The 22,135-nt window shown below is 56.4% G+C and overlaps 1 protein-coding gene across 15 annotated transcripts in view; it reads right to left on the bottom strand.

The window, feature by feature from the left end:
• Positions 1-9,484: 9,484 nt before the first annotated feature.
• BIN1 (bridging integrator 1) overlaps positions 9,485-22,135 on the bottom strand; it is a 55,773-nt gene continuing 43,122 nt past the window's right edge. For 2 of the 15 annotated variants that reach the window (XM_044913247.1, XM_021695904.1), the window contains 9 exons: positions 19,887-20,034; positions 18,412-18,540; positions 15,056-15,163; positions 14,518-14,541; positions 13,417-13,524; positions 12,420-12,509; positions 12,050-12,160; positions 11,645-11,746; positions 9,485-10,090 (listed from right to left, as the gene is read on the bottom strand). In XM_044913247.1, coding sequence (XP_044769182.1) covers positions 9,983-10,090; positions 11,645-11,746; positions 12,050-12,160; positions 12,420-12,509; positions 13,417-13,524; positions 14,518-14,541; positions 15,056-15,163; positions 18,412-18,540; positions 19,887-20,034 — 928 coding nt within the window. In that variant the 3' untranslated portion in view covers positions 9,485-9,982. Of the gene's footprint in view, positions 10,091-11,644; positions 11,747-12,049; positions 12,161-12,419; positions 12,510-13,416; positions 13,525-14,517; positions 14,542-15,055; positions 15,164-18,411; positions 18,541-19,886; positions 20,035-21,598; positions 21,644-22,135 lie in introns of all 15 variants that reach the window. The other 13 variants (XM_021695908.1, XM_021695906.2, XM_044913249.1 and 10 more) reach the window with 9 other exon arrangements.

Below are 22,135 nucleotides of genomic sequence, written 5' to 3'. Positions count from 1 at the left end.
CCAACAAGGAACGAGAATTAATTCAGATTGAACGAGGTCATTTTACTGTGATTATTTTTTGGAACGTTGTTGATGTTGCTTTAGTTATCTTTCATTTACAGATCTGTGAGGGAGCCCTTCCTCTTCCTTCTTAACCTGCAATTTAATAGACTTTGCTTTTGTATATTGAAAAGAAACATTTTTTTCCCCAGAAATGACTAAAAGTCCTTGGATGCCTTTTCTCCCATGTACCTCCCTCCACAGAAGTGGCTATTCATTTGAATTTAATATATATTATCCCCATGCATTTTTGAACACTTTGTTATGGATAGATACCCATTAGTAATAGATGGCATAGTTTTCAAGCTTTTAATCTTCATAAAATTGGAAGCATGTTGTAACTCTCCCTCTGCAGTTTTCTCTTCTGGGAAGAAGGTGGTGAACATTGTTTTTGAGATTTGTCCATATTGATATATGTAGTTCTCACTCATTCATTTTTCCCATCATGTGACCATATTCTATCCATTTCTTGTTGGTGGACATTTAGGTTTTGGCATTGTTTGTCTATACAAGTGGTGCTGCCCTAAACATTTTGTACAGATCTGATGACCTATTTACTGAGTAGAAGAATGTCCAGTGGAAAACTGGCACTGGTTTTAGCTGTTAAACAACTCATAGCTGTGCATGAAAAGAAACATTTTCATCTGATTCCCACTGACCAGCCAGAGTTCAGAAACTCTTACTTAGTTCTTTCAGCTTTTCGTGGAAGTGTAGTTATTGTCATAGGTTCAATGAGAAACTGTCCTCCTTTTTACTGAAATATAATTGGACTGTGCATTTGGGATGCCATACCTGGGGATAATTGTCATTTAACCAGGTATGATGAGCCACTTTATGTACAAAATCAATGCCACCAAGCCCTCCCCAGAGAGCGTATCGGGTGCCGGCCTCACGGGTGGAAAATAAGGTGGCTTCCTGCCAGCAGCATTCCCCCATCTCAGGAAGCTTGAAAAGAGAGGAAGTCATCCAGTCACCTGGTGTTGACAGCTTCTTGGGCTCCGTTTCCTAGCAAATAATAGAAATTTTTAAAAATCCAGGCTGAGGGCCCTTATGAAAACTCGCAGACCGACACTAATTCCAGGGCCTTTGCTGTCGCTCAATGCTGAATGGTTCCCTAGATTTGAAAGCAAACTCAAGGAGGCCTGTAAATTAATGAACATTAATTTACTCACTGCACCTATGTAAATAATCAGGCCAAGCCTGATCAGACCCATTGGTTGGGGATCAAGAATAATTTTTGGAGATTATTATGACCCTGGGCTGGGGGTGGGGTGGGGGGGTGGAGACTGTTCTTTAAAAAATATGAAAGACTTTAAATAGGCAAAAGAATTACTGTGTGTCTCTTCGCTGAAAATCTGGACATGACTTAGTGGACCTTGGGGTTGTCTGATTCTATGGGGTGCATGCCTTTGACTACCTAGGCCTGGGCTGTTTTGTAGCTCTGTAGAGACAGAGTGAGCTAATGTGGGCTAACAGAGATGTACATAAGTATTGTCCAGGAGAAACTATAAATCTCTGTAAACCCAGTTCTGTGTAGACTGCCTGTAGCAGCTCACTGGCTCCTCACTAATTAGTTAAATAAAATGTGTTGCATTTCTATTTGCATGAGACGTATGTGGATACGTATGCATGGTTTTACTTTTTCTAAATATTCTGTAATACTTTGGGGGGCCTGGGGGGCTCAGTCAGTTAAGCATCTGACTTTGGCTCAGGTCATGATCTCAGGGTCCTGGGATTGAACCTCCAGTCTTGTTCCATGCTCAGCGGAGAGTCTGCTTCCCTCACCCTCAGCCCCTCCCCCTCCCCCTGCTCATACTCGCTTTCTCAAATTTTTTTTAAATAAATAAATAAATAAAATATTCTGTAATACTTCTTAATTCCCACAACTACTCTGTGAATTAAGTGTTGTCACCACAAACTGAAACCCAAGGCTGGGAAACAAACTGAGACCCAAGGCATCATTAAGGCTAGATGCCTCCAGTGCCAGAGCCCAGTTCTCAAGCACCCCCACGCCTGCTTGCAGGTGCCTGGATACAATTCAGACACCCATCTTGTCAGTGCCCGGCACCTTGTTCCCTCTGGAATCACCCTTTCCTCTGCTCCTGAGTGAAACAGCTCACTGTCCCTTCCCTACATATTTTGAAAATTTCAGCTCCTGCCCCACTATCTCCTAGGGCTTCCTCTGGGCAGAGGGCTGGGGGGAGAGTGGTTTTTTTGCCATGCATGTCTGTCCTCTGCTCCCAGCGAGTGGCTGGCTCACTGCCACCTCCTCAGGCCCCTGTCTTCTTCCAGATTCCTCCATCTCTCCCCACCCTGCCCCTGGTGGGGTCCCCACACCCACCTCCCTCACCCCCCACAGGCAGAGGCAAAATTACTTTATCATGAAGAACAACTCACCTCTTTGGCTTCTGCTATCCAGGCCATATGGGAGAGAGAGGGAGAATCATGTTTCAGAAGGAAACATGATCTTACGGTTGTTTTTTTTATCCCAACAAATGACCTTTTGACTCTGTTAGAGGAATTTTTTTGTTTCCTGCTGGCCCGATCCTTTCCAACTTCAAACTATGGCAACTTTTCTAATAGAAATTGTTTTCTTCCTATTATACAAAAATCGAATTCCCTGACAGAAGGTGATAATCTTTCAGCATGGAATGCACCCAAACAACGTTGCCACCGGCCTGAAGATGCTTCCCACAGAGGAAATTCTAGAATGTGCTGAGCAACTGCAGTTTTTTGTTCAAATAAGGACACATACACACAGCACACTATTTTGAAAGATTTTAAATATAAATCTTGCCTATGGTCTCTCAAAAAAATTCTTGTGAACAAAATAAAAATTTTCAGCTCACAGGACAGTGGGCAGGGGGCGGGTGTCAAGCTGGGGAAACCAACATTTCAAAAGAGAATATCTGAGCAAGCATGAGTCTATGGTGGTGTGCCTCAGGGCTCTGCAGGAGGTGGCTCTGTAGAGTTCAGTGATTTTATTACAACTGATCATATCACTGATCTCCTGTCCACCATTGGTGCACCACCCTGGGTGCCCGGCTTCACCAGAGTTAGGACACAGGCTGAGACAGAAGACAGCTGTGACAGATTCAGAGTCCACAGATCGCTGACAAGGCTCAGTCATTGGGTCAAATTAACCAGGCAAAATGCAACCAGGAGAAGTGCCAGTCTGCCTTTGAGTATTTAAAAACCACAATCCCAAACAGGCAAAAATGAAACAGGTTGCTGGGTTGGGTGATGGGATTGGCGCTCCTTTGCTCCAGTTTCTAGCAAACAATGCCCCCTGGCTTCTGCAATTAGCTGTGGTGGCCACAGGGCAGGGTCCAAGCAGAGCATGGTGGAGCACCACACTCTGAGCACCCTGAGGCAAGACCCTGACCTGGATAGAGCCAGGGGACACAGAGGGCTCCTCCTGCAGGGGGGTCAGAGGAGGGAGCAGCTAAGCTCAGCCCACTACCTGCAGCACAACAAACACCAGGACAGAGAGATGGACCGATGGGGGTGAGCTCAGAGGAGGTGGCTGACTCCCGGGGCTGGGCACTCAGGTCTAGAGGGGAGTGGGTGTCAATAGAAGAAGAGAGGGCCAGTCTCTGAGGGCACTTGGCCACAGCATGACAGAGAAAAGTGGGACAGCGGGAAGAGGCCAGGTGGTTCAGCTATGCCACTGAGACAGTAGATTCAAGACAGGGAGTGGAGGAAGATGGGGTAGAGAGATGGTCAGGAGCCAGCTCCTAAAGGGTCTGGATGAGGGAGCAGCCTTGTGTGGGAAAACACAGGAGCTATGTGGTCAGGAATGAGTCTCTGAAAAATTCCTTTGGCAGCCATGGTTCACTCCAGGGATGGACTGGAGGGAGACACCAGAGTGGCAGCGAGACCCACAAGAACACTGTGACATGACTGCTGGAGGAGGTGACAGGACCTGAACCAGGAGGAAGGGGAGATGGGCAGGAAGACACTGATTCAGAACTCTTTAAGAGGCCAATCAGAGAACTCAGTGGCAGACACGGGAACATGGAGCAATCGAGAACACTTCAAGTAACAAACCGCCCCCCCGCCCAGATGTGACGGGCTTGTTTCACATGCCAAGTCAGGAGATGGCAGGCAGGTTGGAATGAACACAGCTCTGGGATGCTATCCCTTCACCTTTCCATTCTGTCATCCTCAGTGAGTGGTTCTTTGTCCTTATGCATGTGGCCTCGGGCTCACAAGATAGCTGCTGTGCCTCCAGCCTTCCTTCTAGGCAGGGAAGGAGGCAAGGACCTTTCTGTTGAAAAGGCTTTGACTTTTTTTTTTTATGTTATGTTAATTGCCATACATTACATCACTAGTTTTAGATGTAGTGTTCCATGATTCATTGTTTGTGCGTAACACCCAGTGCTCCATGCAGAGCGTGCCCTCTTTAATACCCAACACCAGGCTAAACCACCCCCCACCCCCTCTCCTCTAGAACCCTCAGTTTGTTTCTCAGAGTCCATAGTCTCTCATGGTTTATCTCCCCCTTCGATTCCCCCCCCCTTCATTTTTCCCTTCCTGCTATCTTCTTCTCTTTTTTTAACATATAATATAATATTTGTTTCAGAGGTACAGGTCTGTGATTCAACAGTCTTGCACAATTCACAGCGCTCACCATAGCACATACCCTCCCCAGTGTCTATCACCCAGCCACCCCATCCCTCCCACCCCATCCCCCACTCCAGCAACCCTCAGTTTGTTTCCTGAGATTAAGAATTCCTCATATCAGTGAGGTCATATGATACATGTCTTTCTCCAATTGACTTATTTCACTCAGAATAATAACCTCCAGTTCACGTCATTGCAAATGGCAAGATCTCATTCCTTTTGATGGCTGCATAATATTCCATTGTATATATATACCACTTCTTCTTTATCCATTAATCTGTCAGTGGACATCTTGGCTCTTTCCATAGTTTGGCTATTGTGGACATTGCTGCTATAAACATCGGGGTACACGTACCCTTTCGGATCCCTACATTTGTATCTTTGGGGTAAATACCCAGGAATGCAATTACTGGGTCATATGGTAGCTGTATTTTCAACTTTTTGAGGAACCTCCATGCTGTTTTCCAGAGGGGCTGCACCAGCTTGCATTCCCACCAACAGTGTAGGAGGGCTCCCCTTTCTCCACATCCCCGCCAACATCTGTCGTTTCCTGACTTATTAATTTTAGCCATTCTGACTGGTGTGAGGTGGTATCTCATTGAGGTTTTGATTTGGATTTCCCGGATGCCGAGTGATGTTGAGCACTTTTTCATGTGTCTGTTGGCCATTTGGATATCTTCTTTGGAAAAATATCTGTTCATGTCTTCTGCCCATTTCTTGATTGGATCATTTGTTCTTTGGGTGTTGAGTTTGATAAGTTCTTCATAGATTTTGGATACTAGCCCTTTATCTGATGTGTCATTTGCAAATATCTTCTCCCGTTCTGTCAGTTGTCTTTTGGTTTTGTTGACTGTTTCTTTTGCTGTGCAGAAGCTTTTTATCTTGATGAAGTCCCAATAGTTCATTTTTGCCCTTGCTTCCCTTGGAAAAGGCTTTGACTTTTTAATTGGGAAGGGATGCCCTCCTTGATCTCATTGGCCAGGACTGTGTCATAAAGCCACCTGTAACTGCAAGGAAGGCTGAGGGACTTTTGTGGAGTTCATTGGTACCCTAAAAATAATCAGCGTTTGGTTAGAGAGGAGAAACACAGGAGTATTGGCTGGGTACCTAGCAGTGTCTGCCCCTGGGGGAGGTGGCAGGTGGGGGGTGTCTAGGGGACACTGCAGGTTTGACAAGCCCAGCTTAGAGGCATAAACAGTTTGAGATGCCCGCTGGCCTCCAGAGAAGATGGGCAATTGGATACACCCTCCTGAAGCTTCAGTGAGGACAGTCTCCTGAAGCAATAGATTTGGAGTCGCCAGCTCATGATGAAGGAGGGCCTTCCCGGCCCATTCCATGACTCTGCTCTAGAGAAACCATGCATCCTCCAGAACGACCAAAGTAAGAATGGTAGTGTTGTATCAGGCTTCCAGAGGAAGGAATCTCATCGCCTTGGTTCTAGGGTGGTTTCTGTGTATGAACCTTGACCCACCATGAGGTTATCATCTCCTTGGGGAAGAGCTCGCCTCCTTCCTGGTTGCCTCCAGTGGTTCACACAGAGCAGGGCACATCAAGGACATGAGATAAACACTGGAGGCCAACAGGCTGGGGGCCAGGACCTCTGCCACCCCGGGACTCAAACAAAGTGTTTCCTTGAGCAAGACTTAATGTCCGTCTTTGTCACTGTGTGTTGACCTTGGCTGGCTGGGACAGGGGATCTTCCCCCATCTCCCGCCGCAGCCGGGGTCCTCATCTGTAATCAGGGTTGTCAGGAAGGCCACTTCTTTGCTTGGTAATTATCCTCTCTAATCATGCTGAGAAGGCCCCTTCCTCAGTGATTTGCTCTTCCGCAGCCTGAGCTGGGCCGGGGATGCCGCTGGGAGCAGCCTGCCCCGTCTGCCAACAGGCCTGCAGGGGCCCCTCCCAGGAGCCCGGCCTGAGAGCAGGCCAGGCAGGCTGTCTTGACTGCCTTGCCCCTCTCCGGCCTCATGGACCACAAACGGCTTCTGAAGGAGCTTTTCTTAAAGCAAGGTGTTTCTCCACTCCTCAGCAGTCCTGCCTCGAAACCTCTTCCTCCCTCCTGATGTTGGTGGTCAGGCTGCCCCAAGGCCCTCCCCCTGCCTCCTCTACAAACTCCCCCAGGTGCCCTCATCTGTTCCTTGGCCCCAGTCTCCACCTCAGTGCCCCTCAGCCTCGACCTCTCTCCTGAGCTCCGGGCTCCCCAGCGAGAGCCTGAACCCCCACAGGCCTCTTCAACTGGCCCCCTCCTCTTGCCCAGGCTTGCCTCCTCTTCCACTTGTTTGGGATGGAACCTCCCTGCATCAACTCCTGGAGATGCCTGTCACCTCGACAGGCTCAGCAGAGACTCCTTCTCCCATGTGAAGCCAGAGTGCTAGCTCCTTTTTGTCTGCAGAGCCTTGACCACACAACCACGATAGCCCCTATTGTGGTCCTTTTTTGCCCACTTTCCCCCAAACTGTGAGTGCCTCAGGGATAGGAACCACACCTGAATCTTCTCTGTAATCTCAGGGACTGTGTGGGAGATGGCTGGTTAGTGAATGAATGAATGAGCAAGTGAATGAATGCTCAGGAGACTGGATCTGTACAGACTCAGATGTATCCTCAACCACACAGGCTGAGGAAGACAGCACACTGTCTATACCATCTCCCGTGGTGGGGCAAGTTCTGGGGTGAGGGGGTCAGATGACTATTCCTTCTGGAACACGAGAAACAGCCCCACATGCGTTATGTTCTCTGGTCACACACTTACCCTCTTGAGGTGAGTAAAGTGAGGGTTTCCCAAGACTCACACACACACTCATACTCACAAACACACACACACAAACACCCATTTGTAGCCTCCATCCAGTCACATTCCCTGGTCTCATGGCCCCTTCTGGAAGACACCATAATGCAGTGCACACTCACTGGTTTGAGCTCCTAGAACCCATTCCCCATCTCCTTGGAAGCCATGCCCAAATTTGCATTCAGGAGTCCACCCTCCTCCATTTGACCCAGCCCCACCTCCAGCTCAAGGCCTTGTAACTTTGGGACCAATCAGAAGCCCCAACCACAGAAACTGACTCAGCCCTGGGGACTCAGGCCAATGAGACAAAGATTTGCTGAGGGGCTTATGGAAAGGAAGACTCGTGTCACTCTGCGGAGGTCTCTTCTGTACAGTGCAGTGCACAGACATCAAACCTGAAACTGTTGGGAACCCTGTCCAAAAATGAAGCCAATACCCAGGGAAGAGGGTGCCCAAGAGCATCATGGAAGGCCTGAGCTATAGCCCGAGTGCCCACCTACTTTAGATGCCAAGAATGCCCAGCCAAGGCTTGCTGAGCAAATGAGCCCAAGGTTTGGTCACAATGTCCCAGTTCAGACCTGGTATTTAGGAGTGGGTGACACTAGAGGCGTGAATACTTAAATTCCCAGAGGCAGAACCACGGGTGTCAGGGCCAGGGGGACCAAGAGAAACAATGCCAGTGTGGTCTCCAAATCCAACCAAGGATGAGGAACAAGAGGCCGGCCAGAGCTGGCCAGTGTCTAAGTCGCTGTGGAAGGGCTTGGGAGCTGGCAGGAGGGAGGGGAGACCAGGGGGAGTTCCCAGAGATGGGCTGGGGCCTTCTGAAATAGTCTGGTCACTGTTTGTGCAGAGTCTGTGGCCTTGGGCAAGGAGAGGGAGGGACCATTAGCACTGACAAGGTATGTGCTGCTCGCCTCTCTCAGACAGACACAAACCTGGTAGTGTCCCAGCTCCCAGACACTCGGCCCAGCTCAGGCTTCAGGCCAACTGCCTACCCACTTGGGCAGGGGGTACTGCACCCAGCTCCAGCAGCTATGAGCTGTTAGTGTGGGAAGAGTGGACGAACGAATGAAAAGCTAAAGCTTCCGAAACAGGGGTAACTGGAAATGAGCTCCGTGTGCCTCCCCAGGCTCACAGAAACCACGGCAGTCAGGCCAACAGTATCGGCCACAGACAAGGCAGGGCCACGGCAGTGACTACCCTGCCACCTGAAGCAAAGCTCAGGGGTTTTACCCAAAAATAAAGCTAAGATTCTGACGTTTGTCTCCTTCACCGGCTTTTCACCACTATCCAGAGTTATGTAGACAGAAGTCCCTTCCACCTGGAAGTCCAGCTGGTCCCTGGGCCCACGAGCACAGCTCCGGACCCGGGCCAGCCCTGTGTGTGTCACAGGCTTGCTCACAGCAGCCCAAGCTCACTGAGGAGCTGAAGAACTGGGCTGCGTGCAGTGGGGACCTTCTTGCTGGAAAGCGAGGCAGGCGGCATGAGGAGGGAGAAGCTGGGCCATCTGGGCTTGTCCTTCCTGGCGCCAGGCTCAGGCCTTCCCCCATGCACCCGAGGCCAACTGTGCAGGTTCAGAACCCTGTACCACTACTTACCAGCAAGCCACCAACCCTCCTTGGCCCTCAGTTTCTTCATCTGGGAAATGGAGTCCTGGCACCTGACCCTGGAATTCTCACACATATCAAATAATGTCACTTAGGGCGGCACCTAGCTGGCTCTTCAAGCACCTTCCCTGCCTGCCTCTCAGCCCCCATCACTTGCACCCCACCAACCACCAGTCAAAAGACCAGGGGGCAGGGGCTGAAGCTGTCAGTGGGGCCGGAGGAACTCAAATGGAGGTGGCATGCATGCCGCAGCTGGTGGGGGACCTGCGAGAATGGAGCCTCTTGACCAGCAAAACTTGCCCTGGCAGAGGGTTGAGGGAGCGGACTGTCTCGGGAGAAAATCATTGATAATCACAGTGTCATCACACTGCAGACAGAAACGGAGCGAGGACAAATAAATGGACATAGGCTTTCTGAGTGTCTTTGTCAGTTTGTTTCATTTTGTTTGGAACACTAAGATTTATTTTCAAACAGCACACAGACGGGCTGCGGGGTAGGGTCAGGCCAGGCTGATGTCTGGGCCTTGAGGTCTCTGGAGAGACCCAACCCCACCCACAGCAGCTGCCAGAAAAAAGAGGACCCTTGCCCAGGCTGCTCGGCCGAAGCTTCAGGCAAGCGTGGTGGCTCGGCAGCCCCCAGGCCCCGCCCTGCGGCCAGGCACACATGCAGGCGCAGTTGGGGGGGCGGCCGGGAACTAACTAGGGGACACAGCAGCTTCAGGAACACTGGTGATTCCACTGGACTTGCCGAAAACAGGCTCTTTGGAAAACAACCTAATCTTTGGGAGAATACCTCTTGGCTTAGGTCTCTCCTCTCAATTTCCCTTTGCTTTTCAGAAGTTTAAAAACAAAATCAAAAAAAAAAAAAAACACACATTTTTCGGGAAAAGGTGTTCTTCACACGCCCAGAGAGCCACACCAGCCGCTCACTGAACCCGCTCAGTGAAGTTCTCAGGGAAGACGCCCCGGCATTTCTCCAGCTCCTTGTGCTGGTTCCAGTCACTCTCCTTCACGCCCATGAGCCAGCCTTCATCCTGAGAGTGAAACGGAGCACCCAGGTCACATGGGGTTGGGGACAGAGGGCACTCAAACCCTGCAGGGCATGGATCTCACTGGAGATCTGCTGGGAGGATGTCCCCTCCTTCTTCCTGATCATTTCCTCCAGCCTATCATACCCACCTGAAAGAATGCCTCCTCCAGGCAGCATTCCCTGCTACCCCAGACCCAATCCCACCCAAACTAGGAGCCATCTGCCCTTTAGCAGGTGGCTTTAACTCTGGTATTTGGGTGAGTCCTCCTCTCTCTAGAAAGGCAGCCTGATCGCTGCACTGGTCTGAATGTGTCTAAACGCCCTCAATCCCAGGCCAAGGAGTTTCCCACTGTCTGGTACCCACAGAGCACACATTTGCTTTCATATTGACCCCTCACAGGGACCACCTACCCAAGCCCTGACAAGTTCCCTAGCCCCAGACCCTGATCCCTGGGCCTGTAGGGGCCATCCATCCCTGCCCAGGGTGGAGGCCATCACTGACCATGCTAAGCCTGGGATCTCCCTAGGTCTTCATTATGTCATTGCCTGTCACAGAGCCTATGCATGTCCTCTCTGACCCATGTCCACCCACCTACATGACCCCCACTGTGGGTCGGGAGCCAGGATTCTGCTTCTTAAAATCCCACCCAGTCCAGGGTTGGCCCAGAGAGGACATGAGTGGAGACCCCGGGGGTTGAGGGGAATTGGCAGATTTAGCACTGGGCCCAGGAAATCCTTGTTACTCAAACCTCCCAGCCCTTGTGGCCTCAGTCAGTACCTGCTGCCCTCAAGTCCCAGCTCACTGAGCCCCACAGTGAGGCTCCTGCTGAGAAGCCACAGCGACCCAAAGCAAGCAGCCTGTCCGAATTTAGGAGGGAGTCCCTGCTCTGTGCCAGCCCCAGTCTCCACTGGGAGCTCACTCTGAGATTGACTAACAAGGAGAAGCCACAGCAGAGGGAGGGTCTGGGAGGTATCTGGCCTGGGAAACAGTTGGGGACACAGCTGGGGCTGTTCAGGGGTCCTGCAGGAAACCACACACTGCCCCTGTGGGCAGGGGGCAAGGCCAGCCTGGAGGAGGCAGCCCAACGTGGGGCTGCCGAGCAGGCACCTCACTAGCTCACTGCCGGGCAGGAGGGCTCAGTGAGAGGTGGCTCAGGGATCCTGTCCTAGGAAGGGAAGGAGACCTTGAGGGGTAGGGGAGGAGGAGGGGAGAAGGACACCTAGATGCAAAAAAACTGAGACAAAGGCAGAGCCAAGGAAGGAGGAAGCAAGAAGAAGGAAAGCTGACAGTCCGAAGAGAAGGACAGAGGGTCCACGGAGATGGGCGGGGGGAGGCAGAGAGACCCAGGGAAATGTGACAGCACGGGAGAAGGGGCCAAAGGGAAGGGAGAGAAATGGGGGAGAGGCGAAGGGAGGGGAAAATGAGTAAGGGGAGAAGAGAAAAGGAAAGAGGAGGAGGAGGGGTGAGCCGCCACATGCTGGGCCTGTGGGTCTGCAGCTGGTCAGTCTCTGCTGCCCCCTGCTGGCCACTCCCGCCCCAGCCGGCCGGGGCCCTCACCTGCTCCTCCGGGTTCTGGAAGGGGATCACCAGCACCACGTCACCAGCCTTCAGTTGCAGCTCGTCCGTGTCAGTGGCCACGTAGTCGTGCTGGGCCTGTACCTACAGAGGTTGGGCGAGAGCTCAACACCCCTTTCCTCCGAGGCCTTTGGTCCCACCTGCAACCTAGCGCAGTGCACCAGGCCTCGTGGTGGCTTCAGTGTGCCCTGGAAACATGGTGACCGGGAGCATGCAAAAGCGGCAGGACCAGGGCTCAAGATACCACCTCGACAACTGGGTAGCAGGGGTAGTGGGGGCAGGGGGACTTTGGGCACACCCATATAGCCTCCCAGCTCAGTGTCCTCATCTGTAAAAGGGCACTGTCAGGTCAGATGGAGGCTGTGGGGTCAGCTGGCCTGGGCTTACCTTGAACATGAACCCCGGGGGCAGGTCCAAGCGTCCCGCCCCGCTGCCACCCTCCACGGTGCCGTTCACAGTTGCTGAGAAGGTCTCTACCACCACCGCAGGGAGAGAGCTCTGGGCGGGGAGGGGAGGAAGCACAGTCAGCATGTGGGGAGCTGGTCGCGGGAGGGCAGGGGCCACAGGGGCAAGGGAAGGGGAGGGTCTCTGTGACTGATGCCAGACTGGTGTGTCTCCGGGTTCCTCGACAGGAACTGTGACCTGCACCAGCACAGAGCAAGGAGCACAGGCAAAACACGGGGCTGGGGAGCCACGAGCGGGAGGGTAGGTGGACAGCAGGAAATAAAAGACAGGGCCTTGGTCCCTGTCATCTTACGGACGCCGCTTCACTTGCTGCTGTCTCCCCGGGCTCTTGGGCTCCAGCCGCAGGGTGGGTCCCACCCGCCACCTCCGAGGCCTCCGCTGGCTGCAACATAAATGCCAGCATGGGGTCAGACACAGGACAGACGCTGTAACCAGGACAAGGAAAGGGGCCATGAAGGGCAGCACCCCGAGTGGTGTCTAGAGCTCGCCAGTGCCTCTGTGTGGTACAGGGAGCCCCTGGAGGAAAGGCCAGGTCCCTGCCATGGGAAGCAGCTGGAGAAGGTGCTGGCAGCACAGAGATGCCAAGTGATGGGCCGCACAGGCCCCTGGATGCCACCAAGACCCCCCCCTCACAGGCCCTGCCCTCTATGCCCAAGACCTGGCCAAGCCTCAGCTTCTTCCCACCTGACTGGCCTGGTGGCTGAGCCAGCAGCAAGCACCTGTCCCAGCCCAAACAACGAAGGGCAGGCCAAGCAGCCCTTGCCTGGCCCTGGACACCGGCTCCCCAAGGAGGGGGCAGCACCGTGATGGGCACCATGGTGGGGGCCCGGCCAAGGCAGAGTGGACACTGCCCAGCCTCCGTCAGGCTGACCTGGGCCAACACTCACACTCAGCCACTTCCGAGCTCTGGGATCAATCACTCAAGCTTCCTAGCCCCCACTTCCTCATCTGTAAAAGGAGGAAATGTCTAGGTTAGGGTGAAAATTAAATGAGAAAATCCTGGAAAGTGCCTGCTATAAATCAGTGGATGCTCTGACCACTCCTCCCTCTCTCTGCGGAAGGCCTGAGCTGGGAGGCTGGGGCTGGCGAGGAGGAGAAGGGCCCATCTGGCCTGAATCACTGCAAGCAGGAGTGACAGGCCCCATCCAGGGGCCTCTTGGCTCATGGCCCTGGCCTCACCCGCAGGCCCACAGTGGCCTTGTCCATCCTGTGCCCCTCCTCCAGGTTCTTCCTCGCGGCTACACCCCCAGAGACTGGGGTAAGGTGGGGGCTGGCAGGTGGACACTTACTTGGGCAGGCCCCGGCTCGGCCGTCTGGCTGGGCCAGGCCACAGCAAAGGTGCCCTCGGCAGCGCTGGGCTCCCTGGAAGGCAGGCTGCCAGCTGGACTCTCTGTGGGCTAGTGATGGGCCACCAGGGAGAACAGGGTGGGAGGGGTGGGAGACCGGGGAGGAGAGGGTGTTGGGCAAGGGCACGAGACAAGAGAAGAGAGTCGTGAGCAGCCCAGTGTTGGCAGAAGGGAGACTGGGTACCTGCGGCAGGCAGCCTGGCCCAACGGGGGGCAGACATGGAACCCCTAAAGGGAACCACTCCCACCTCCTTGCTCCTAGCACTGCCAAGGGGATGAGCAGGTGCAAATGAGCCTCACACAGCTCAGCACCCACCCAAATCCACTCATCAGGATGGCTGCCCACACCAGGCTCTCTCTGGCCTCCTCCAGAGCAAGGCTATCCAGAGCCTTCAAGCTCCTGGGAGAATATGCTACCAGCACTCCCATGCCAGCTGCTCCTGCTCCTGCAGAAGCTGCATCGTGGCTGCTGACGAAGTCCCATGCCCCCCTGAGCCTCATGCCCGAGCCACCCAGTGAGGATGACACCGGCCCAGCAGGACGGCTCACATAAGGACACCTGGCCTCACCCTGCTTCTCCTGCGTCTCAAGCCACCCTCCTTCTCTCCCCTGTCCCAACAGCTCCCTGATGCCGCTGCCCTGTAGGGCCCCCACAGACAGACAATTCCTCAAGGACAAAGACCCACCACCCCAAGGCCCCCCTCACGGGCCTCAGCCCAGCATGAGGGCACCACATCCATCCCAGGCGACCACTCACAGACCCTGACTACCGAGCCGAACCACAAAGGACCCTCTTCTCTGGCTAAACTGAGGAGCCCCTTCCCCATGGGGTCTGGCTGAGGGGCAGTTTCTCCGCAGACGGGAAGCAGTGGGGCCGCTGGAGACAAGCAGTGATGGCCGGCTCCCTGTGCACATGAGCACCGGGCCCTGCGTGCCCATGCATGCCCCTGTGAACGGGCTAGCTGCAGGACCGGGCAGGGTGGGCCGGGCGCACATGGAGGAGCAGCTCCCCCCGGGGGTGGGCACAGAGCAAACACGGCTTACCTCCCAGAGGTCCCACGGAATTGACTAAGCGCAGCAGAGAGGGAGAAGGACAGAGTTAGTACAGAGGTTCATGATGGGGGGTGGGCAAGCAGTCCCCAGTGACCCCCCACCCCAGGTCCTTGGAGTCCAGCAGGCACAGGGCAGCACGGAGCCAGGCTCCAAGGTCTCCAGAGAGCCAAGTCCTGGACGCCTGCCAGGGGGCTGAGACCCCAGGCCAGGCAGTGCCCAGACACGGAGCTGCTGCCAGGAGACGGGCAGGATGCTGCCAGGGGCCATAAGTTACCAAGTGAGTGTTCAGCTGACCCTCCTTCTGAGGGTCTTCCCCCTGACCTGTGTCTGCCCTTCCCGTCCTCATGTTCGGGGCTGGAGGAGGTGACAAGAGCTGGGGGCCAGGGGAAGGGCAGTGAGTGGGAGGAGAGCCTGTTGACCCTAGACCCCAAAGGCCTGGCTCAGATGGGCACACGTGGCCAGACATGAGCCCACGACCCGGTGCCCCAGAGACCCATGGGCCCGCAGGTGCTGGTGGACTCAGACCAACCTGACCAGAGGGCGTGGGTGCCTTCACAGGGCTCGCCACAGGCGGGAGGGGGTCAAAGTCCAGGTCCAGCAGACTGGCCTGCTCCGAGAAAAGCCCCGGGGCCTCAAACTTGGCAGCGTGGCAGAGGAGGACAGCAGTTAGTGACAGGCCAGGAGCATTCCACAGGGTGCCCACGGCAGGCACACACGCTCACAGACACGTCCGCCTCACACACAAAGACGGCACTCGCCACCCACCTCAGACAGCAGCAACAGACCCAGCGGGCAACAGCCACCAGCCCAGCACCACCCCCGGCTCTGCCGTCAGTCTCCGTCCCGCAGGCCGAGACCGTCTCCCGGGGCCTGCTCCTCCTCCCTGCCCCCCCAGCCCACGCCCACGGGCTCTCCCAGCGTCCCCACCCGCCCTCCCCAGAAGCAGTACAGTCCCCCACCCGGGCTGGACAAAACCACACACGCCCCCTCTAACTGAGAGGGCCCCTAGGACAGGCATTGGCCTCCCCTCGCTGCCCCATTCAGACAGGTCACCTATGGTGACACCCATCCAGCAGCCAGCTCCACAGAATGAGGACAGGGCTGAGCCCTGGGCACACTGCCTAGGAGCCCAATCTTAAGTGCGGGTTCCCCAACACTGGGAGCAGCTGTGCTCAACCTGCAGGTGCTACCCCAGCCACGCCCAGAGATTCCCATTCAGTGGGCCCGAGCGCAGCCCAGGAAAATGCTTGTAACAGGCATGGCCCCAGGAGACTGTGTTCACACTGTGAGAAGCCAGCCCCACGGTAAGCTGGGCAGGATGATCGAGGGAGAGCTGCTCTTGAGGGGGATGGGCTGGGTGAGCACCAGCGCTCAGAGGACACACTGTCCTCTGAGGAGGCGGGGCCTGCTCAGTGGCACCTCCAGCTCATACACAGGGTTTCCCTTTGGGGGCCAGGGAGCACTTTGCCCGAGAGAAAAGGGCCCTGGCTTGGCCCTGGGTCCTCCTGCCCTACTTCAGGGTGCTAGGAGGGCCATAGCCCAGCAGCCCAGGCCAGACCAGCTTCCCACGTCTACTCGCTCTTGATGGTGCCCAGTGCTGACAGGAGCACCCTCCCCACCTGTGTCCACCTGAGGTCTTCCAGCAAGAAGGACCCAAGGTTTGGGTCCTGGGGAGACAGTCTCCCCAGGAAGGCCTTTACAGCTGAGCTGTGGTCCAGCAGGAGAGACCCAAGACTCTCAGTTCTGAGAACACAAGGCACCAGCTGTCCCACAGCTCAGAGGACCAGGTATCCAGTCTGGGCCAGGCTACAGACCTCAGAGGGCCCAGGCCGAGTGGTCTCACTTCCCGGACATGGGTCCCCACCCCCAAGCCCCTGCCCTAGGCTCACCCCCAGCCACTAACTTTCCTTAGGTTGGTCCCTGTCTAATGAGCCAGGCACAGGGCCGCGGCGGGGAGGGGGGCGGTCACTGCTCTGTCCCCATAACCCTGCCCTCTCTGAGCGAGGGAGTGCTCAAGACTCCATGAGTGCATGGCTTTTAGGTGCCCTCCCGCCGGCTGGCAGCAGCAGTTCCCTCCGCCAGTAGCCCCATCACCAGCCCCTTGTCAGAAGTCCATCAAGCCCTGACAGCTGCCCTCTCACGCTCCAAGGGGACAGCGCCACCCGGCCAAAGGGCAGACCACGTCCTCCCGCCCTGCCGCCCAGCCGGCCAGCCTCCCCACCACGCAGGATCAGAACTGTCCTTCGGGGCAGGGACGCAGGCTACTCACCTGAGCCCTGAAGAGCAGCCCTGTTAGCACGGCATCACGGACAGCCCACCCCAGCCCCGGGCAGCAGCACCCACGGTGGGCACGTCCCACCCTCGGGGCAAAGACCTGGCCCCCCGGAGTGGGCAGACGGGGTGGCAAGGCAGGCATGCAGCAAGCATGAGCACGGAGAGGCTGACACGCTCGGTGCAGGCAGTCTGGCTGCAGGGCAGACCCGTGGGTTCCTCACCTGTTAAATGGGGCAACAACCCCTCCCGGAGCATAGTTGAAACCCAACAAGGTCGCGTAGGCCAGTGGCTGGCGCCATTCCCTACTAAGTGTTTACCAGCGCTCTGCGTCCCCGTCTCCCTTGTGTGCACGGCCAGGGTGGAGACATACTCCAGCTGGAGAGCGTTCCGGCAGCACGCTGCCCCAGACGCCGTGCCAACGGGTTTCCTCACCACTCAGGAGCACCCCTGGACCAGCCTTGGCCACCTTCTACAGAGAGGAGCTCCCCTGCCTCCCAGGGCCCTGAGCCAGGGGTCACCCACCTGCCCACCAGCCACCCTGTGGTGAAAGCTCCTACTTCTAACTTGGAGTCCTCCTGCTGGGGCTTGAGTCCTACTCACCCCAGGCCCCTCCTAGCAGAGACCACTGTCCTCAGGTCCCAACTGCCTCTCCCTCCGCACTTGGACCCTCTGGCCCTGCCCCTCCCCTCCAGGCCTCTGAGCTTGGGCAAAGGAGCCTTAAGGGGGCAGAGCCCAGAGGCCCTAGGCAGAGCAACTCTACGGCAATGCTCCGGAGCAAGGGGGGGCCACAGCCTGGGACAAGCCAGCCTGCACCACAAGTGAGGCCCCTAGTGGGAAGGGCCCTGGCTGCAAGGCTTGGAGACGTGGCTTGGAGGGGTGAGCACAGTGTGGCCTCTGTGAGCTGATATGACAGTGTGCAGCCCACTCCCGTGCCACCACGGGGACCTTCCTGCTCAGCCCTCCTTCTGTCCATCTGTGGGCAGGCATGACATAGCTTCTCGGGGCACTAACAAGCAGCAGCCCTGCTCTGTGACCCAAGCACAGTCCCAGCGCCAAAGCCAGTCAGCAGCTCTGGGAGCTCAAGTCTAGATGCCTTGGCCGGACATTCCAGAGTCTTCCCAACTATGTTCCCACTGCCTCCTCTTACTGCCCCACTGCAGCACTCTGCAGACACACTGAACTCCCAGAAGTCACCCCTCCTGGCCTATACACATGCTGCTATCTCTGGCTAAAGCGATGCGTCTGCTTGCAGCCACCTGGCAAATGTCACCTGCTCCAGGAAGCCTTCCCTGACTGGCACGAGTCCTCCCCCACTTCCCGCTCTCCCCTTCGGCCATCGCATCAGTGGAGGTACAAGGCCACTACTGAGCTGACCGGCTCCACGACAACCACCCACCCGTGTCCCTGCGTCTGGCCACAGTCCATGCTCAGAGATGGATGAGGGAGGATGGATGGAGGGATGGATGAATGAGCAAGGGGGAGGCTCTGGGCCAACCTCTAGGGCCAGATTCTGGCTCTTGAGGCAGAGGCGCAGGGCATGGGATGAAGGAAGAAGGCCATGCACACCCCGAGAGAGCAAGAGAGAGCTGGGCCGCGGTGGCCGCGGCTGACCTGGGAGGGGGTGGTCACGCTGATCTCAGGGACAAACGTGTCATCAAACAGGCTGAGGATCTGCTCTTGCTTGACCTCCTTGGACGGGGTGTGTTTGGGAGGCGGAGGGACTGGTGGCCCTTTCCGGAGCTGTGGGTCGGCGGGTGAGGGGCCGCACAGGGAGGCCCAGCGGAGCGTGGGGGCGGGGCAGACAGACAGACAGAGACAAAGCCACGGTTAGTCACACCCTAGGCCGTGGCTGCACCCAGGCAACGAAGAAGATGAAGCAAGAGGAATCACTGCTGCCCAAGGCACAGACACCAGGACTACAGGACCACCCCCAGAGGGAGACTGAGGCAGGAGGCCCAGAAATGCTGTGCAGAGAGAGAGAGGATGAGGGGAGGGGACAGAAGGGGGAGAAGTGAAAACAGAAAGACAGGGAGAGGACAGAAAAGAAGAGGAGAAAAAAGGAAGAGCATGCCGGCCGCCCAGGGGCCGCTGGAGGAGGTCTGTGCTGACCCCCAGCTGGGTGAGACACTGCAGAGAGAAGCCGTAGCTGAGAAACAGCCTCCCTCCCAGCCTGGGCTCTGCCCTCCCAGCCTGGGCTCTGCCTTCCCGGGACCCTCCCTGCACCTCCAGCTGGAGGAACTCTGGCTCGCCTGTCACCTGGGGGTCCAGCACAGAGCCGGAGCCAGTGCCCGGCGTGGGCCCGGGCAGGACAGCCACACGCCTGCCCACTTGGGGGGCCTCAGGCAAGTCAGGAAACCCCCCAAGCCTGGGTTTCCTCAGATGTCGAGCTGGGGCGGGCATCCGCCTCCCAGAGTGGTTGTGAGGATTTAATGCATGACGGTGTAGAAAGTGCTAGCACAGTGTCGGCCCGGAGCAAGTGCTATTCAAGTGTGGACTCTCATCACACTCTTCACATCATTATCCGAATCAGCTGCGGGATGGGCGACGGCCCGCCACCAAGAGGGCTGCTGCCAGGAGCGGAAGGCTGGGGGAAGGCGGACAGCTCAGACAGAGCCGCAGGCCGGCTCCCGGGGACGGGGCGGAAACCTGGAGAAGCCGGCAGGGGTGCGGGCCGGGCTTCAGGTGGCTTCCAGAAGCTCAGGGCCTGTCCCCTTGGCTACTTCATACTCCCCTCACTGCGCCCTTTCCCTTGCTGACCCTGGAAAGGTCCTGCATGGCCTACGCCAAAGGAGACGGTGAGGAGGAGGGAAAGCAGCCACCTCCGCAGGTCTGGATGCCCCCGGGGCTAAGGGCCCCGGAGCCTGAACCGAAAGGAAAGGAAGATGGAGGAAGTCAACAGCCCCAAGGGCCAGGGAGAAAGGGAAGGAGAGGGTGCTGCAGGGGGTAGAGGGAGAGACACAGTCACAGGTCTCAAGGCAGAGTCACTGAAGGGAACCCAGGCCAGAGTTGGGGACGGAAGACTGGTAAGCAGGGGCACACGGGTAATGCAGGAGGAAAAGAGGGCGGAGAACGGACATGGTGCCTACCTGAGATGGGGACTTGGGGAGGGAGGCCCCGGCTGTGGCCGAGCTAGGCGGCTCAGGCTCGTGGTTGACTCTGATCTCTGGGGTGGCGGCAGGGGAGCCATCTGGCGGAGGCGAAGGGCTCTTGTTCCCTTTTGCAGGGGCGTTGTCACTGTGGAGGTAAGACCAGAGAGGAAGGCTGATGGAGGGAGGTCACCGCTTACAAGAGGGAATGTACGAACCCACAGGTGTGCATGGGATGGGATGTGTGCCCCAGAATCCCTGTGTGGAAATGTGTGTCCATGTGTGTATGCACGTGTGTCCATCAACGTGTGGAAAGGAGGGGGTGTGTGTGTCCACATAGATTTGCTGCGAAAATGTGATGTCCATGTGTGCATGAGTGGATGTCCCTGTGCTTACATGTGAGAAATGCACGTGCACGTGTATCAGAATGGGGGGGAACGAAGGGGCGTGGGCACAGGGCCTGCCTTGGAGACAGTGACAGCCCCAGGCGGAACTCCAAGCTGGAGGTCTTCGATCCCCAGGGAAGCCACCCCACAGGCCGCTGCCAGGCTCCACCAGGGAGCCCAGCTCCACAGCACAAGAAAGCCAAACATCCTAGAGGCAAATGAGTCTCATCCCACACGTCACGTCACGCAGCAGCCCCTGTGCCCACTCCTCAGCCAGCCCCCAAATGCCTCGTCCGGCCTCCCTGCCTGTCCACCCATTCACACCAAGACACCAACCACTGCCCCGCTCCCAGGGTCCCCACTCCCCACCCACACCGCAGTCACCAGCTCCACACCTTTGCTCCCACAGACCCTTTGGGGGAAAACAAAAGAAGCCAACCAGAGACCGCAGGGAGAATGGCTGCTCGGGATGAGGAGGGGAGGTCTCCCAGCCATATCGTTCGGTATAGAATAGAGAACAAGGGCAAACAGTGTGCATAACCAGCCACTTGGGTGCGAGGGGGCAGGAAATAAAAACGTGTATTTGTTCTTGCATCAGGAAACTCCAGAACGGCGCTGATGAAGACTAGCCACTGGCCACAGGCAGCTGTTTGAATTTATATTTAAATTAAGTGAAATTAAAAGTTCAGCTGCTCAGTCACACCGGCCACATTTCAAGTGCTCACCAGCCTCCTGAGGCAAATGTCAGACAGGGCAGCTCTGGAAGGCTACAAAGAAGTTAGCAACCACATCACCCAGGGGGCGTTTAGATGATAGGACAGGCGACAGGCGTGTGAGGGACATCGTGGTCCCTCCTCATCTCTAGTGAATTTGTGTTTCACGGGAACGTATTTGCCTCCTTACACACACACACACACACACAACTTTTAAAAACCAGCACTGTGCTACCAGAGGCCTTCCCCTGAGCCTCGCCAGGCCTCCTTTCTGGCTACATTCCCCGTTAGCCTCCTGGTCTGGGCCACAGCCAGGAGGACACACTGTGGTACAGAGAATACACTCAGCTGAGCTCAGGCCATCTGCCCCCCTCATTCCCACCTGACAGCCCCTGAGCCCTCTGCCCCCCACAACACACACAGGACACAGCGCAGCCCTGCCGCCCTGCCGGCCCCTCCCACCAGCATCCCTGCCCACAGCACCACACACAGGAAGACAGGTTAGGGGTTAGTGGCACCCTCCCAGAGCAGGGCGCTAGGTGCATGCACGGGGGCCGGCCGGCCAGGGTGCTGGCCTCAGACACCCCCACAAGGCAGCACTCGGTGCTGGTACCTGTTCTTCTTTCTGAGCAGCCGGGAGAGCAGTTTAGTTTTCTTTCTGTGGGAACGGACGGGACGCGGAGGCTTTCGTTTTGGGCACGAATCAGGTCTGATTTGAGGCTGGCCTGTTCCCTTCCCTCATCAGCAACCCCTCTGCTCTGAGGAGTGCCACAGGGCGAAGCCTCCCCTGATACTCAAAGGCCATGCAGAGGGCCTGACCTTGCCCTCAGAGCCCCATCGCCCAGTCCTGAGGACCCCACTGGCCTCGGCCCTGGGATGGAGCTGAAAAAAGGAGCAAAAGGAGCAGGCCCGAAAATGGGCCTGATGAGCTGGGGAGACTGCCGGCCACCCACCCTGCCTGTGGCTCGGCACACAGGGGCTCTGGGGGCCCGCAGTGCCAGGAGGGAGCAGTGGGGGGCAGCTGGCTGGCGTGGGGCCTGGGAAAGGGGGCAACCAGGCCGCAAAATGGGCCACAGTGGTGTAAAGGAGGTTCACAAAGTTCCACTTCCCTCCCTGTCGGCTCAGACCAGCCTTCTCCCCCAGGAAGCGC

Source organism: Neomonachus schauinslandi, chromosome 3 (genome assembly GCF_002201575.2).
Source record: "Neomonachus schauinslandi chromosome 3, ASM220157v2, whole genome shotgun sequence".
Taxonomy (NCBI): domain Eukaryota; kingdom Metazoa; phylum Chordata; class Mammalia; order Carnivora; family Phocidae; genus Neomonachus; species Neomonachus schauinslandi.
Note: the sequence above shows the minus strand (reverse complement) of the source record. Positions and strands in the feature narration are given on the sequence as shown.